Source organism: Strix aluco, chromosome 3 (assembly GCF_031877795.1).
Source record: "Strix aluco isolate bStrAlu1 chromosome 3, bStrAlu1.hap1, whole genome shotgun sequence".
NCBI lineage: Eukaryota > Metazoa > Chordata > Aves > Strigiformes > Strigidae > Strix > Strix aluco.
The window spans coordinates 39,891,613-39,909,555 of NC_133933.1; the positions used below are offsets into that span (position 1 = coordinate 39,891,613).

Sequence of the window (17,943 nt, forward strand, 5' to 3'; positions counted from 1 at the left end):
TAACTTGAATTTTGTAGGAAATCTTATAATTGGGTTGCTTTAATTCAGAGTGTGTGCTCCCCAGACGCACCTGTTTTTGTGGAGAGATGGGGTAAGAAGAATAATACATGTATATCAATTTGGAACACACTTTTCAGGTTTGAGCTTTGTGCTGTGCTGTTTTGCTTTTCTCTCTTATTTCCAGATGAGGGCTGTGCTCCTTAAGTAACCTAATGCTTCTGAGAAATGCCACTTCAAACCTGCTTCTCAGGCCATTAGAGATTCAGGTGCTGGATTTAGCAAAACGCTAATTTGGGCGTTGCTGTTCAGGACATTTAGTCTTAACGTATACAGGTTGCTAATCAGAGAAAAACATATCACATACACATATATACACATACACACTTAAAACTAAGGTGTTTATTATATGCTAATTTTACCATTATCAGTGCTGGCAAAGGTGACCCCTCTCCACTGCAGTGTAACCAGACAAATGCATAGTGTCTTGGAATTCCTTCAGTCTCAGCCATATGCTGCCTATTTGAAGGATCCTCAGTCAGGGAACTGGTATCACTGTGCTGAACACCAATACGCTCACTGTAGCAATGTAAACACAGCCAAAATTCAAAACCACGGGTGTGCAAAGAATTTCAGCATAGAGGACTTTGTGAAAGGTTTTTGTCTGAGATTTAATCAGCATACACACCTACTTCTTTCCTTAAAAGATCATTACAAGCCTCTGAAAAAGGAGTGTTATCGAACAAACTTAGATGCTTGGCTTCTGTCCTCACCATTGTTGTTGCTGGCAGACATACCGAAATGATGCAGTATATTTAAAGGAGGCCAAATATATCCTCACTGGCATGTAGAGGAAGTTTCCATAAAAGTCATACAAGAGAAAACACTGAGTGCAGAGATCTGTTCTGCTGTGTCCGTGCAATGTTCATCCAAATGGCTTACTTGTGAGAAAATAAATAGTGCTTTATAACACCTTTCAGCTAAGAAAACAGGGAAATGGTTGACTTTAAATGTATGAGGTACAGGAAAACTTCTCGTGGCCAAATGTGGTCTGTGACAGTCCATCAGCGCTTTCTGTATTACAGTTGTCATCTTCATTTTTCAGTGCTTCAGGGTGAGCAATCAGCTATCCTGTCATCAAAAGAAAATAGTCACTTAGATGGTGAATAAAAGCATGAGGCTTTGGAAGTATGAACTCTATGGGTGACAGCAACAGAAATCAGACCAATACCCTGGACTCGTATGTTTATCAGAATGCTAGTTCCTGTGAATCTAACTTGGAGCCCTGAACTGTGAATTGCAAGGGTACAACAGCACAGAATTTAGTCAGATATCCACCAGGCTATTTTAATGATTTTCAAAAAGAAAAGTGCCCAACTCCTAAAAGCACATACTGACACCAAGAGTCAAACTCCCAGTTACAGTGTTACAGTAAATGCACACTTCAGTGTAGAAAATAGGCATCTACAGATGATTTGGTATTCTTCTGAAAGTAACTCTTGTGCAAGAAGCAATGGCAATTTTGAATAAAAAAGTGTCCTGACATAAAAAAACCTTATGAGACCTCAGACTCTAGCAGATTTAAAACTGTCTTGGCTGCTTCTGCAACTCACCTCAGATTCTTGTCTTTCAGGGAGGGTTTCTATTCCATTGTGATCCTGTACGTGTTGTGGGGACTCAGCTTCTAGCTCTATATCAGCCTGCACGTTGGGCTTTTCGTTTTCCCATTTTGCAAAGCCTTTGTTCTTCCCAGCTTTTCCATGGAATTTGGACTTCATTTTGGGGAAAGTATGGGAACCTGAATCATTCCAGCCTGGCTCATGCCACAGTGGTTCTGTCTGTGTTGCTTGGCTGGTGGTTGCCCTCTGCAGCCGCACTGAAATTTTCCGTGAAGAGCCAGTGACGAGGGTTATAGCTCTGCCATCGAGGTCCTGGTGTTCTGCAGCAACACTGGGAAATTCAAATACTTCATCTTGGACTGAAAGAGAGGGTAGAATTGTTCATTTTAAATATTCTACTTCAAGATCTTTACAAAAAGATAACTTAAGCCTGGGGCAGGGGGGAGGTAACCTTTTATATGAAGCAGTGGTATAAATAGCAATATCCATATGCTGCTTGAAACTGATTCTGGCCTTGTGTGTGCACACTTCCTCCTCCCTCCATTTGCATGCTCAGGGGATAAGGCAGAGCTAGAATTGTGCCCTATGTCTCCCAGCCCCTGTCCCTCAGTGGCTTATAAGAAGTACAGTTTCCCTAATTATAACTTTATTTCTTTTCAGCTGGGATAGAGGTGCTAGTATAGAGGATAGGGAGCCTCAGGCAGGAGACTAAGGCCATCACTGCAGAAAGGGATGTTGTGATCTGAGCACTGAACACAACCTACAGTGCAGTGGAAAGTACATGTGCTGCTCTGTGTGCTGATACAAAGGAAAAATTAAAAATGGCAGCAAGGACACTGGCTGTTAGAGAGGATTACAGAAATGGTTTAAAAAAGGAACAAAAGTGCTCTCACCTGGAGGCAGAGATGGACTGCTAGGCAGAGAGCCATGGTTGCTGCCTACCGAGGTTCCTCTGGAAAATTTCCTGCATGCCAGTACAAGCAGGTCTCTGCATTGCTTATGACAGTTGGCACCGCAATCTATAAAGAAAGGAATTACCAAGTCACCAAATGGAAAGCCACAACTATCTGGTAATCCCTCAGGGCTATTAGCAGACACATACCAGGAGGGATTTTGAAGGAACAAATACTTTGACAGAAGGTGTGAAGGGAGTTACAGAAATGGATCCTTTGGTGTGAAGGGCATTACAAAAAATGGGTCATTTCCATGGCAGCCATTGATAGAAATCTGGTAGCAGAAAGGAAGAGGGGCATGATATTTTCATTAGAAACTAGTTTCAAGGTAGAGGCCTGGAATTACTGATATGATCCTGTGTATGTCATGCATAAAGCTTCTGCTCCACTGCATGAGTCTCCAAAAAAAGTTGTTGGTTTTGTTTTTTGTTTACTTGACCCAGCAGAGCCCATTCCAGTAAATGCCCTTCATCAGAAGACACTGGAGCATCCATACTCTGAGCTTCTGGAAGGACAGTTGAAGGTCAGTGTAGACCACTGTAGGTTAAAACTAGTCTAAGTAGCTCAGCAAGCAACATCAGCACAGAGTAAGCTCTGTGGATGTGTATCATCCACCTGGATGAAACTGGCTGAGTGCCTGCACACCTAGCCTCTGCTGGGCTTTCCATCACTGCAGATAAACTCATCACTAGGTACATTTATCTGAAGTATGATTACAGTTGGACTGTAGTATGGATCTTATCTTCAAGAAAGGGCCAGAGAGTGGAGGATGTGTGCCCCAAACACAGGCTCTTTCTCTCCTCTGTGTCCCTTGCCCTTGTTTGAAAATTTCTATCTCCCTTGTTTCTCTGTTGCTGCTCCATGACCTAACATTTTGTTTTAGGCAAGCCTTTACCAAAGCGTTGTGTTTATAACTCTCTACTAAAAGAACCATTTTGCTCAGGGCAGAAGCTCTAGCATGATGGGTGAGAATTCTGGTTTCTCCCATCACTTTGTTCATATGACCAATACAAAAGTACTTGCCCAGCTGTGGTTTTGTCTGCCCCTCTTCCCAAATACAATAAAGATATCTCTTGGCAGTGGAGAATGTCTTTCATCGCTTGTAGGCCACACAGTCTAGCTTTATCTCATTATCCACAGCGCTGGGGTAAGCAGCAGACCTGAACAGATTAACTCCCTCCGTCCCTGGCTAGCAGCTCTGTACTCAAAAGCAGAAATAATCTATAATGGGTGCAGCACGCTGGTGATGCTGGCATATGGAGCAACTGGTAGCTGCTGCAACAAAGGGCAGGCACTAATTACACTTGTTGACCACTTTAAGATCTGAGCAAGCAGCTCTGATCTCATACGCTCATGCTCCGTTGCCTATAATTTTGACTCTACAGAACCAGTTTTGCTCTCTCTCCACTGGGTCACTGTTACAAGCAGTGATGCAGGACAGCGCTCAGCTTTCAGATCTCCAGTTTACAGGCCTGCTGTGACAAAACCTTATCTTCCTTCCCTCATCCTACCAGTAAAAGTATAGACCACAACTAGCCCTTTCGTAGCTGCTCAGATTACAATAATCAGGAATAGTTGAATTACAAATGTTGCTTTAGCCATCAACATCTTCCCCACCCCTCTCTGAGGAAGAGATGTTCATGGGTGGAGAGGGAGACAGGAATACACTGTATCCTAAAAAACAATACTGCCAATTCTTCACTTTTCTCCTGGGAGCCAGTATAAGACTAAGGGAAAATAGTGCATATAAATACAGCTATGAAGCCCCAGCGTGAATGTCCCCATGTGAATAATTGAGATGCAACTACAACTGTGAAAATCAACATTGCCCTTCAACCAGAGCTGGGCTGCTTGAGAAATAAATGGGTCCAGGCCTTTAAAGCCAATGGGGACCACTACAATGTCATGTCTGACCTGCTCAATATGGTGCAAGTACTGCATAAGAAATTAAGCATTTTATGAAAGCAACACAAAGGACTGTAAGAGCTCTAGGATTTTTTTCTAAAGTTGAATGTCTGGAGAAGATCTTGCAATGAGATCTGCTGGTCAGCCTAGAAATTAAGTATTTCTCTATTTCTAGCTCAGCCACTATTGCATTGCAAGGCCAGTTAGGCTTTGCTCCAGGCATGCGGATGTACATGACAGACAGCATTGCCAGCAGACCTTTTCCTGACCCCAAGTCTCAGGAGATATATTTCAGGATGTCTTGGTGTTAGGATGAGGACACTGGGTTTTCCAAGTTGCAACGTCTTTGCTGGTAGGAAGTGACACCTCATGGAGTCAGTGGCTGCTTTGGACCTTTAGCTCACAGAACCTACTAGGTGCTATGTCCCCTAATGCAATGAGACTTCATAGTGTACCAGCAGTCACTGTTCATGGACAGTACCAAGTGTAGAAGCAAAATTTGGATGAACAGATGTCAATTTAGTAAAAAATACAGTTGACCAACTTATGCTAAAACTCACCACCTATAGCTTGAAAAATCCACTTAATATTTATTTACCTTTGCATTTGTAGCCTTGTTTGATTATACCCCAGAGCTGCAAAGAAAGACAAAAGAACGTCAAGGAATCAGAAAAGAGAGCTGGAAGGAAAACAAGGTCACAATGAGGAAGTACCAATGGCTACAAAAGCACAAACAGGATACAACTGCTCTTAACACCCTTCCTGTTAGGCAGACCTCCCCCTCTGATTGTGATAAGGCTTGTGTGGCTTCCCCCTTATTTCTACTACTTACAGTGGGACTACCAGAGAAGGAGAGACACAGATGACATTTGCTTCCAGGAACGGGTGAAAAATTGCCATCATATCAAGTTTACTGAAACCAGCAGAGCACATTCTGCTTCTAGGCTCACTTCGTGTTATCTGCTGGGGAATTTCCAGTGTACATTCATTCTCCAGATACATGAATGACCCATGCCACTCAAACACAGCAGAAGAAAGCACCACTGGGGATAAAAATTGAGTTTTTGGTTTCCATACTTGTCCCCAGCACACCTAGCCATAGCAATCTGATTTGTGCACCTGGCATTTTCCATTTAAAAAAAGGCTACAGACTGAAACAGGCAGAAAAGCCACTAAATTCCATCTTTGCTTCCTCCCAGAAGCTGTCCTTTTTGATGCACATAACAACCAAATGGTAAACTTCTAGGAGGCAGTGTGTGCAGTCGCACTTCTGAGAAGCTTTCACTGCAACATGAGCAGGTTTGCTTGGAAGTAGGAAAATTCCCTAGCAAATTGTTATCTATGCACTCAGAAGCTCTGTATCTACAGCCATGGCATTGTAAAAACAAGCATTTTCACTCTGAGAGGCAGAGAGAGGAAGGGGCAGTTTTTCTAGCTCTAGCATTAAAGCAAGAAAATCAGAGACTGCAGCGTTTGTTTGTCCTGAACTCATTTGAAACATTGCCAGGAAGGGAGAACACATCCAGGCAGTTCAAACTGCACGTGGCTCCTCACCATATTTATAAGAATCTATGCACAGTGTGCAGGGGGCGAATATGGTCATTAAAGAAATGTTCAAAAGGAAGAGCTGGAGAACATTAAGAATACAAAGGAAAGAGTAAAATAAACAGAAGGAAGATTCGGAGGAGGGGGGAAATTCCATACACTGCACAAAAGAATTGCAAGGAAAAATGGGGGCTTGGAGAAAGCAGACTAGATTAGACAAGGTGGAAGAATGGTGAATAAAAGAACAGAAGGGATAACAGTGGAAGAAGGCTCCACAGAAAACCTGCTGCTTGCTCTTTTCCTGCTAATCCTGTATATATGCACAGTGAATGCAGTTGCTGTGGTCAGGCAGTGACAGTGGAGCCCCCCCCAAGCCCCTCTTGGAAGTGCAGCAATGACGTTTTTTCGCCAGTCTCTTTGCCAGGATCACTGTAAGAGACAGGGACTGTTATTTCTTCCATTTAAGCTCTAATCTGTTCCCACTGCAGTGCTTTCTCCTCATCTTCTCAGCTCTGTACCTTCCTCCTACTCAGATTTGTCACCACTGTTGTGGTTACACACAGCAGTGAAAGCTCAGCTGAAGTGCCATGTCATGAATTCTGACCTAAAGCTTTGACTCTGTCTGACACAGCTTTGCTGTAAAGCTGGCTTGAGCCAGCTCCAATGTAAGAGGATCTGTGCAAATTCAGATTACAAAGCTCAGCGGGATGGCTGGTCACCTACCCTGCCATGCGGTGCAACTCAAGCTGTGGGATGGAACTGTGGCCGGCCATGGGCATATCAATTTCATGCTGCTTAATGGCATTAGGTTTTAGCTTGACCTTCAAAGTTCAAAAAATTTTAATAACAGATATTTTATTGAATACTGTGTGCATTGCACTGTCATGTCAATTCATCCTGCTGCACTGTCAGTGCACATTATTTTGACTGTGAATCAGTGCCTCATTTTGCAATTAGGTTGGATGAGCAGCACTGAAATGCAGAACAAATACGCAGCAGATTTTCTAGTTGGTTCCTGTCCTATCAGCCCAGCTCATCCACTGGACAATGCCAATGACTTTACTGAGTTGACGGGAAGAATGACCTTATTGCCGTTTCCTGTACAACCCCTTACTCATTTGTATTCCTGCTCTGGATGTAATCAGGGAGATGTGAAAAATCCAACAATGACCAATTAGCAAATTGATGCAGACGAAAAATATCTGGTGGAGAGGATATTGCAGGCCAGTCCTTGGGCCTTGCTTTGCTATGGAAGCCTTCCAAACATGAACTGAGTGTCACGAACGCAATGACGTCTTCCCAAGGCTGCAGGCAGCCTGAAACAATAGGCTCAGGCCAGTGACTGCCCCTGCCCCATCAGTCTGCTGGAGCTGTCAGCTGAACAGCCCACCAGCACACTCCTGAATCAGCATTGATCACGTCGCCTTCAATGTTTTTGCAGTTCTAGCGGAAATAGGTGGAATTCCTTCTTCCCCGTGGCCTTGATCAGTGGTTACGATAGGTATCACGAGCATCTGAACAAGGCTGATACATTGCAAAAGAGGCGAGCAGAAGATGGGAGCATGGACAAGAGCAGGAACACCAGAGCTGGTCTGAAAGGAGGCACGTTTGAGCTCTTAGCAGTGCTGTTATTGTTACTTTCAACCATGAAGAAATATTACTTAGTGGAAAAGTTCATGTAGTACAAGCTGGAGATTTTGCTGCTGATAGCAGAGGCAGATCTGTGCTGGAGAGCAGGCATGATGGTCTGAGTTTACACTCTGTACATGGGCCATACATAAGCAGAGGCCATGGCCCTCTGCCCTTACTGCTTTAGCTGTCTAAACGTGGACATTTGGGTTCAGCGGAGTGTGTGCATTAAAGTAATTTTTAAATCATAGTAATTCCTTTCTCTTTACTATACTTGATTTGAAGAGGAAAAGTTGGAGGAGGTTTACAAACAACACAAATGTTCACAAAACCAATAATTTCACAGTTATGTACAGAGCACTCTAATAAGTGTCATCTGGTAAGTTATGGCTGAGAGAAAAAGCAAATAAAAAACCCCCCAACAAATAAATTTAAAAAATTCTTATTGTACAGAACTGATGGAAGCACTTTTGATTTCTTGACCAAATTAGAAGAACTGTTAATTCAATAGAGAAAGGATTAAGGCTGTTATGGCCATTCAGAGAATTATGAACATAGCTATGTTGCCATGTGCAATTTCCTGAGAAAGAACGGCTTTTGCTTCATCTACATCCTCTGTTCCAGACACCCATTTTCCCTTGAGCTTGTTTACATGGGCAATCAAGCCAAATTAAAGAATTTAAGATAAACCAAGTAAAGCCATTCATATAGTCTCTAATAACCTTTAGCTAACATAATTTAATTTTTTTTCCTCCTGCAACAGTAATTCTTACAAATGCCAGTATTCAGGAACCACTAAAACAAAACTGGACAGCACAGTTTTGTTTTAGTGGTTCTGGAATACTGGATAAATACTGGACTAAATGCTGGATAAATACTGGATAATACCGGACTAAAACAAAACTGGGTAGTACAGCTACAACAAGAGTAAATGTTTTGTGCTTCTGAGTGCAATGAGATATTTGGCCAAGAAAGTTTAGCTATGAGTGGCGCCAGTTTCACCCTGTCTACGTTAAAGGGCAAAAAATTGTGATTAAGATATACTATTATTTAAAAACATACTTACAAATCCTGCACAGTGCTCACAGAAAGTTGGTTTAAGATAGGTCATCTCCTGAAAGTTATGAATAAACCCTGGTCCCATTTTACACTGGAACTGTGATTTAGCTCTCAGAAAGTAAGCCATCATTTCTTCTTTGCTTATAAGACCATCTCTGTTAGGGAAAAAAAAGTAGAGTAAATCTGTCACTGCTCACAGCATGGAACAATTCAAGATTTTCTCACTGTAAAAAGCACACAGCATACAAAGCACATTCTTCGAAAGGGCTGCAACAGTCCTGGCAGAAAAAAACCCTTAGAGCCTTTGTGGTTCTTATCCTGCCTTAAACAGCAAACACTGAACTTACAGCATGGACCTTGGTTTCTCACCTGTTCATGGTATCAGAGCACAGAACAGGCCATGAAGTGAAGAATCTTGACTTAGTGCTCACACAGACGAAGTGGTTATGCCCCTGGCTGACCACCAGCCCTGACAGTCAAAAGAGATTCTGTACAACAAGAATTATCAAGCCCAGCTGGCTAGGAAATACATATATATACCTCATAGAGTATTTGTTACCCTGTCTCTGCTACATACACTCATTTCCCTTGTCCTGTACACAACTTACTTGTTTCATCAGTCTGATGACTGGTCTGGATACAGCATCTCCACTGTAATTTGATGGTACTCTAGGGGTTTTGACTCAGTCCCAGCAGGAATTCCTCATTAAGCTATTACATAAAGGATTTTTAAAGTACCAGGTAAAGCAGGACTCCAACCTGGGTGGGCTTATAGAACCGACTACAGCTTTACCACTCTGCAGACTGAAAAGACTTGTCACATCACGAGAGATGCTGGAGCTGAGTAAGGCAGCCAGATCTGCTCCCCATATAACAACCAGCGCAACTAAGAAAAGGTGATGGGTGATAGTAGTAGGTGACTCTCTTCTGAGAGGTATGGAGGCACCCATCTGCCAACCTGATGCACTCTAGAGAAGTGTGCTGTTTATCAGCAGGGATGTCACCAAGAGACTACCAAGCCTTGTACAGTCCACTGACTATTATCCGTTGCTGTTTCACGTGGGCATCCGTGATTCAGCCAGGAGTAGTCTGAGGAGTATCAAGGGAGATTACAGAGCCCTGGGAGTGGTGGTAAGGGACTCTGGAGCACAGGTAGTTTTTCCATCAATCCTCCTGGTCAAGGGGAAAGGGTTTGAAAGGGCCAGCTGAATCTGACAAATCAACAAATGGTTACAGGACTGGTGTCACAGCCAGGGGTTTGGCTGCTTAGACTTAGAGACTCACTTTGAGAAATCTGGTCTGCTGGGGGCTGATGGGGTTCATCTGTCAGAGAAGGGGAAGAGCATCTTCGGTTATAGGCTTGCCAAGCTGGTGAAGAGGGCTTGAAACTAAAGTTGCTGGGGGCAGGAACCTCAATCTATCCCACTCCTACCAGCTTGATGCCAGTGCCAGCAATAGGAGTCCCGAGCCTGGAGAGGGGTCACAGATCATCAGGAGAGCACCTGAAGAGCAGTACAAAGGAATTCCAGCCACTCCACCCAGTAAGTCAGCTTCATCAAGGGCCCAACTTAAATGCCTCTATGCAAACACATGTAGCAGGGGGAATAAACAAGAGGAGTTAGAGACGTGCGCATGCCTGCAGGGCTATGATCTTTTTGGCATCATGGAGATGTGGTGGGATGAATCCTATGACCGGAGTGTTGGAATGGAAGGATACAGGATCTTTAGGAAGGACAGGCAGGGGAGAGTAGGAGGGGGTGTTGCCCTCTATGTCAATGACCAGCTGGAGTGCATGGACCTCCACCTGGGGCTGGATGAGGAGAAAATCAAGAACTTATGGGTCAGTATTAAAGGGAGGGCAGACACAGGTGACATTATAGTGGGGGTCTGCTACTGGTCACCCAACCAGGAAGACTGAGCAGATGAGGCCCTCTATAGACAGATAGGAGCAGCCTCTTGTTCACAAGCCCTGGTTCTCATGGGGGACTTCAACCAATATCTGTTGGGAGGGACAACACAGCAGGGCATAAGCAATCCAGGAGGTTCCTGGAATGCATTGATGATAACTTCCTTCTCCAAGTGACGGAGGAGCCAACTAGGAGAGGTGCTATGATGGGCCTTGTTCTCACCAACAAAGAGGGTCTGGTGGGGAGTGTGAAGCTCAAGGGCAGCCTTGGCTGCAGTGACCATGAACTGGTGGAGTTCAAGATCCTTAGGGCAGCGAGGAGGGCACACAGCAAGCTCGTTACCCTGGACTTCAGGAGAGCAGACTTGGGCCTCTTCAGTGATCTGCTTGGCAGAGTAGCATGGGATACAGCCTTGGAGGGAAGAGGAGCCCAAGAAAGATGCTTAATATTCAAGGATCACCTCCTCCAACCTCAGGAGCAATGCATCCCAACAAAGAGGACGTCAGGCAAAAACTCCAGCAGGCCTGCATGGATGAACAAGGAGCTCCTGGACAAACTCAAACACAAAAAGGAAGCCTACAGAGGGTGGAAGCAAGGACAGGTAGCCTGGGAGGAACACAGAGAAATTGTCCGAGCAGCCAGGGATCAGGTTAGGAAAGCCAAAGCCCTGGCAGAATTAAATCTGGCCAGGGATGTCAAGGGCAACAAGAAAAGCTTCTATAGGTATGTCAGTGATCAAAGGAAGACAAGGGAAAATGTGGATCTCTCTGGAAGGACAAAGGAGACCTGGTTACCCAGGATATGGAGAAGGCTGAGGGACTCATGACTTTTTTGCCTCAGTCTTCACCAGCAAGTTCCCTAGCCACACTGCCCAAGCTGCAGAAGGCAAAGACAGGGACTGGAGGAATGAATAACTGCCCACTGTAGGAGAAGATCAGGTTCGAGACCGTCTAAGGAACATGAAGGTGCACAAGTCCATGGGACCTGATGAGATGCACCTGTGGGTCCTGAGGGAACTGGCAGATGAAGTGGCTAAGCCACTGTCCATCGTATTTGAGAAGTCGTGGCAGTCCGGTGAAGTTCCCACTGACTGGAAAAGGGGAAACATAACCCCCATTTTTAAAAAGGGAAAAAAAGAAGACCTGGGGAACTCCAGGCCAGTCAGTCTCAGCTCTGTGCCTGGCAAGATCATGGAGCAGATCCTCCCAGGGACTATGCTAGAGTGCATGGAAATTAAGGAGGTGATTGGTGACAGCCAACATGGCTTCACTAGGGGCAAATCATGCCTGACAAATTTGGTGGCCTTCTACAATGGGGTTACAGTGTTGGTGGAGAAGGGAAGAGCAACTGACGTCATCTACCTGGACTTGTCAAATGCTTTGCACACTGTCCTGCATGACATCCTTGTCTCTAAATGGGAGAGACGTGTATTTGACAGATGGACCACTTGGTGGGTAAGGAATTGGCTGGATGGTCACACTCAAAGAGTTGTGGTCAATGGCTCCATGTCCACATGGAGAGCAGGGACGAGTGGTGTTCCTCAGGGCTCGGTGTGGGGACTGATTAACATCTTTGTTGGTGACATGGACAGTGGTATTGAGTGCACCCGCAGCGAGTTTGCCAATGACACAAAGCTGTGTGGTGTGGGTGACACACTGGAGGGAAGGGATGCCATCCAGAGGGACCTGGACAGGCTTGAGAGGTGGGCCTGTGCCAACCTCATGAAGTTCAACAAGCCCAAGTGCAAAGTCCTGCATATGAGTCAGAGTAATCCCAAGCACAAATACAGGCTGGGTAGAGAATGGATTGAGGGCAGAACTTGGGGGTATTGGTTGATGAGAAGCTCAACATGACCTGGCAATGTGCGTTTGCAGCCCACAGAGCCAACTGTATCCTGGGCTGCATCACGAGAAGTGTGGGCAGCAGGTCAAGGCAGGTGATTCTCCCCCTTTGTTCTGCTCTTGGGAGACCCCACCTGGAGTCCTGTGTCCAGCTCTGGGGCTCCCAGCCTAAGAAGGACATGGACCTGCTCAAGCGGGTTCAGAGGGTAAGTCTGATTAGCAAACATAATTTTAGAGGAACAGAATTCAGAGGAGGCCAAAAAGATGATCAGGGGACTGGAGCACCTCTCCTGTGAAGACAGGCTGAGAGAGTTGAGGTTGTTCAGTCTGGAGAAGAGAAGGCTCTGGGGAGACCTTCTAGTGACCTTCCAGTACCTGAAGGGGGGGTCTACAAGAAAGCTGGAGAGGGACTTTTTACAACGGCATGTAGTGATAGAATGAGGGGTAATGGTTTTAAACTGACAGAGGGTAGATTTATATTAGATATAAGGAAGAAATTCTTTACTGTGAGGGTGATGAGACACTAGAACAGGTTGCCCAGAGAGGTTGTGGATGTCCCTTCCCTGGAAGTGTTCAAGGCCAGGTTGGATGGGGTTTTGAGCAACCTGGTCTAGTGGAAGGTGTCCCTGCCCATGGCAGGGAGGTTGGAACTAGATGATCTTTAAGGTCCCTTCCAACCCAAACCATTCTATGATTCTATGATGCTATGATAAGAAGTTGAATGAGAACAGAATTCAACCTTCAGTGCTCTTCAGTTCCTTAAGCGAGATGTCAGACACAAGAAGCTTGCGAGACACTGTTTCTTCAGTATTTGGTTTTCATGAGTTTTTAAATTGAGGAAAATAAAAAAAAAAAAAAACCCACTAAAGAAATCTCCAAACTTACTGGTCTTTGTCCAGCACACAGAAAGAGTCCAAAAAGGGGAAGTTGGCAGCTATACTTTCAAAGTCTTCCTGAGAAATATAGCCATCATGGTCATGATCATAGTTCCTAAAGACAGACTGGGGAAAAAAAAAAAAGAAATTATTGTCCTAATATCTAGCCCATCCTGAATCTATACCAGTTCTTCAACCTTATAATTACACGTAACTTAATGTTCAATGTTACTAATCAGATACTCTGCTGCCTCATTTTATATCTTTTGCTACTTGGTACTTCAATATGCCTATTTATTGGCCTGTAGGGCTAATTTTTAAAGAAAACTTGACCTCAGTATTTATCTGGTCGTGGTCCTCCACACCTCTTCAGACAATTATTCTTGCTTTATTTTTCTTCTTTATTGGAAATTTTGCTAAAATTCTGCCCCATGTGACATATTCCCTTTGCTTCATTAAGTATGCTTTTTAATCACAGAAAAAGAAATGAAACAAAACCAACACAACAGCAGCTTTCCCATGAGTGTTTCAGATGTTCTTGGCTTCACTTCTCTTAGCTAGTTTCTAAGCACCTATCAAATGACCTGTAACTGATGACTGGCAGACCTCAAAAATACATCATCAAGAGGGAACCAGTATGCAAACCCAAGTAGTATTCAACACTTTTAGTAATAAAAACAATGCCTTAAAGCACAACTCAAAGCAGCTAGTAAATGACAAAGATTGGCAAAACAAAGACAGCTGTACAGAGTGGTGTGGGCCTCTTGGTAAGCTGTATCCATAACAGCCCCAAACCATGTTTTAATCCTGTCAAGATCATACATACTGAACCAGGTCAAAATTGTGGAATGGGGTCTGCATCTCTCCCACCCACAGGAACAAGAACAACCCCCCACCCAGCACATTCTGGAAAGATTAAGGAGTTGCGACAGACTTCCTATTTAAACAAGCTATCAACGAGACGTTTAGATGTGGAGTGATTTTTATCAACACATATGGCACTGAAAAAAGCAATATAGGAACAGCATGTGCAGTTCTGGCGTCCCACATTAAGAGAAAAATGAGACTTTTTAAAAACAAGAGCATGTGTGAAAAGTAAACCACAAGATATATTTGAGGTCTGAGTGAGAGAACCAAAGACTTTGTTTAAGTTATCTTAACAACATAACCCCAATTAATGATCTGTAACACAGATGAGGTCAGAATTTAATAGTTCCTCCCAGACTTAGTTATTAATTTGTAAAAAGCAGAAGGAAATCTTGCTTCATTATCTACAACACATTCCTGGTTCCTCTGCATGCTGCTCACATCACTAAAAGTCCCTTACACACCAACACAACAGGGCTCAGTCTCTCCAAAGGAATCTGGTGGAGTTTGGTTTTGTTTGCATTACCTAACACATCACCCTCCAAACTGAAGCTGGAAGATCCCAGCTATAATTCTCCATGACCTCATGCCCCCATCTTTACCATACATAATGTTTTGGAGAGTCAAATAACAGCAAGTTGAAAATCAGAAACAGGGTTTCCAGAAAAATTCTCTGGACCTAGTAACGTGTGAGTCCTTGTTTCTGAGTATTTTTGTTTCCAGTTGTCTGTTAACAGACATAAACTTGATGTCTAGAGCTGCGAACACTCAACTTTGCCCTCTGAATTTATGTTTGCTAATCAAACCTACTGAACAGCAGCCAGGCTTTGGATGCTTCTGAAAGTTTGCTCCTTTGCATCCAGAAATCTGCTTACTAATCCCATTGCTTATTGCAGGAATAAGTATTTCTGAATATATCAATGGCTCAAATTTATTATCAGATGTCTGAAATCCATCCCAACAATTATAATCTCTTGAAAAGCTGTAAAGTAGTTATAATGACAATATCAAAGCTATCATTCTCTTTGACCAGTATATTCTTCCAAATACTTACATCCACCAGCTTTCGTATGTGCTTGTTAATGACTGTAGGGTCAGGTTTTGGTACCACTCCAGATGCCCACTCCAGTGGCACTACTGGCTTGTTAGGAGTTGTTGGGGAGGTAGGCTGCTGAGAGATGGATCAGAAAACAAAGATTTTCAAATCTGAATTATGAAGTTGAATTTCCCATTAAAAGCAGCTCTATGTGTCAGAACTACAACCACAAACCACTGGAGTCCCCATGCTGTAACAATGTGCTTAGCAAAATATCAGGCAAGGTTTTGAAGGGTTGCTTGCCTCTGCTAACAGATTCAGCTGGGCTCTCTGTGGCACCTCGCAGCTATGCCAGCAGTGGTAGCACTACTAGGTGAGCTCAGAAGCAAAACCAGGCAGACTTTCCTCACTGCCATCTCCAGAGGGACCAACAACAACAAGGCTCAGAGGAAGAGGGAAGAAGGAGGGTCTCTGGACACAGTGGGCATCAGAAATAAGTAAGCCCACAAACCTGCTTTTCTCCTTCTCAGTGAGGCCCCCAAGAAACTCTCCACCACAATGCAGCCTGGCCCCAACTCCCTGCTGGAGGGACTGTGCCCAGGAGCCACATGAGGGACTGCAGCAACCCAAATAAGTTAATGCTCCTGCTCTGTGCAGTACCAAGAAGAGAGCAGGATGCAGAAGTGAGGGCAGAATCGGGTTCAGAAATCCCACCAGTTTCCTGCCAAGATGTGCCAGGATGCACAGCTTAATTCATCTAGGCAGCCTGAGCAGAAAGGGGCTAACCTTTGACTTGCACTGCAGATAACACCAGCCAGACTATTTTATTTTGAAACAAGCTTGTTCTTGAAAAATGGTAGCTGACAGCTCACTTGATGCACAGAGCACGCAACCCGACTCTCTCCACACCACTATGGTGCTTTGGGAGAAGCTCTGGCATGCAGCTCAGCTTGTTCAAGTAGAAAATATAGGACAAACCTGAACACAGTGTCAGGTAAGGCTTCAAAAATCACCAGTTAGCATGAAAAATGCTGCAAGGTGTACTGGCCTTCTCCTGCATCTGCCACAGGTGAAGCAGTGTCAAGCAGAAAATTTAAGCATGGTTTGGATCAGAAGGGAGATGGCCCACAGCCTCAGAAAGCCCCTGTATTAGCTGATGAGCAAAAGATCTGGGTCTCGTCTGTCTCCCTTTAAATTGGTGTGAATTGCAAGGGAGATAAGGAAGCCATGTAAAAATGTTACAGTTATTGTGCATAATAAAGGTATTGTAGACTTTAACATTGAGATGAAAAATGGTCACAATGTCATAATCTACTGTGTCTGGTAGGAAAAAAAAAAGAAGGATGTGTTAGTGGGTTGCTTTATTAATTTGGCTTTTCCTTATTCAATTGTCAGAAGAGCTTTTATCAGTTCCTCTTGACTCATCGTACAAATCTGCACAAGTAAGTTTGGGAATTAAAAATCCCTATATCCACAGAATTAAGTTTCAATGAGAAATACAGTGAACCTGGACATCCAGCTCTTTATGCCAAAAGCACTTACAGAATGTTTTAATCCTAAAATTAATGTCACCACACAGTGATGGACCAACATGCTGGCAAGTGTTTTTGTTCTAAAAATATGCAGAAATGCAGCAATCTATTAAATATGACATGTTACATGATAACATGTAACATGCCAGTATTGTGATATTCTTACAGCTATGGTCAGAGAAGAAATTTGGAATGGGCTTTCTCTTTAAAAAATCTTAGACTAAGGGAACTCAAAGCATTAGTATCAAAGTGTCAGAGTGGTGCTAGTCTACCAAGTCCTCACAGAGAGCTTTTAACTCCTGCTGGTCCGAGTGCACAATGGCAGAAAGAGACAGAATCCACTGGAGTCTTCCTCTTTCTTCTGGGCTATTTAATTTGAAGTCTCCTTTAATTTTTACAATTTTTGACAAGTTGCAATGAAAGCTTCATGTTACTGCCCACTAACTGAAAGGAAATGTTGGTTCCTCCTATTTCACTCATAGACTCATATGAAAAAACATAATTTAATTTATGTATTTGAAATGCATGCTATGAAAAAAGGTACTAACCAGTGTCCAGAGACTACACAGCTGAATTTAATGAACATTCAGAAACACTGTATCTGGCAATGCTGTTTGTGATTTAGCCTGTATCTCCTGCCTGTTTCACCAGCACAGGGGTAATGGTATTGTAGACTGAAAAAGCATTTTCAGATGGATGCAAACATCTGTGTATTTTGGTGTTGCAATAAATTCTACTCAAAACTAAAAAATGTATATAAGTGTGTCTTCACTGGCATAACTGCACCAGGCAGAGCTGTCTTCTAGTCAATAGCTGTACTAGTAAGAGCTCCCAACAAGAAGATAACTAATGCGCGGGGAAAAAGCTGGACAGTGTGACAGGGAGATGCTATACTACAACTGTTAGTCAGTCTTCAGTATTTTTCTAGGCTGCTACACTGACTGAAGAGTCTCCTCCCAGTTTTAGCAGCATGAAAGTCTTGCTCAAGTCTCCTTGACAGCAGGCTCATATGCTAACAGATCAGCTCCACATTTGCCTTGAAGATGACTGCAGCGGCCTGAGGCACTTCCTCTGCAGTGCACCTGCACGGGAGTTGTACCCGTACAACAATAAATCAAGGAACAGTTGGAATGATACAACTATGCTGCCACGTTGCCTTTGACAAATTTTTCCACATA

General features: G+C 43.7%; 1 protein-coding gene across 1 annotated transcript in view; it reads right to left on the reverse strand.

Annotated features, from left to right (window-relative positions):
- Window positions 1-371: 371 nt before the first annotated feature.
- The window catches only part of RASGRP3 (RAS guanyl releasing protein 3), a 52,500-nt gene continuing 34,928 nt past the window's right edge, over window positions 372-17,943 (reverse strand). The window contains exons 11-17 of the mRNA XM_074818236.1: window positions 15,252-15,368; window positions 13,341-13,456; window positions 8,715-8,862; window positions 5,073-5,109; window positions 2,510-2,635; window positions 1,611-1,975; window positions 372-1,128 (exon numbers count right to left, since the gene is read on the reverse strand). Coding sequence (XP_074674337.1) covers window positions 1,120-1,128; window positions 1,611-1,975; window positions 2,510-2,635; window positions 5,073-5,109; window positions 8,715-8,862; window positions 13,341-13,456; window positions 15,252-15,368 — 918 coding nt within the window. The 3' untranslated portion in view covers window positions 372-1,119. The remainder of the gene's footprint in view (window positions 1,129-1,610; window positions 1,976-2,509; window positions 2,636-5,072; window positions 5,110-8,714; window positions 8,863-13,340; window positions 13,457-15,251; window positions 15,369-17,943) is intronic.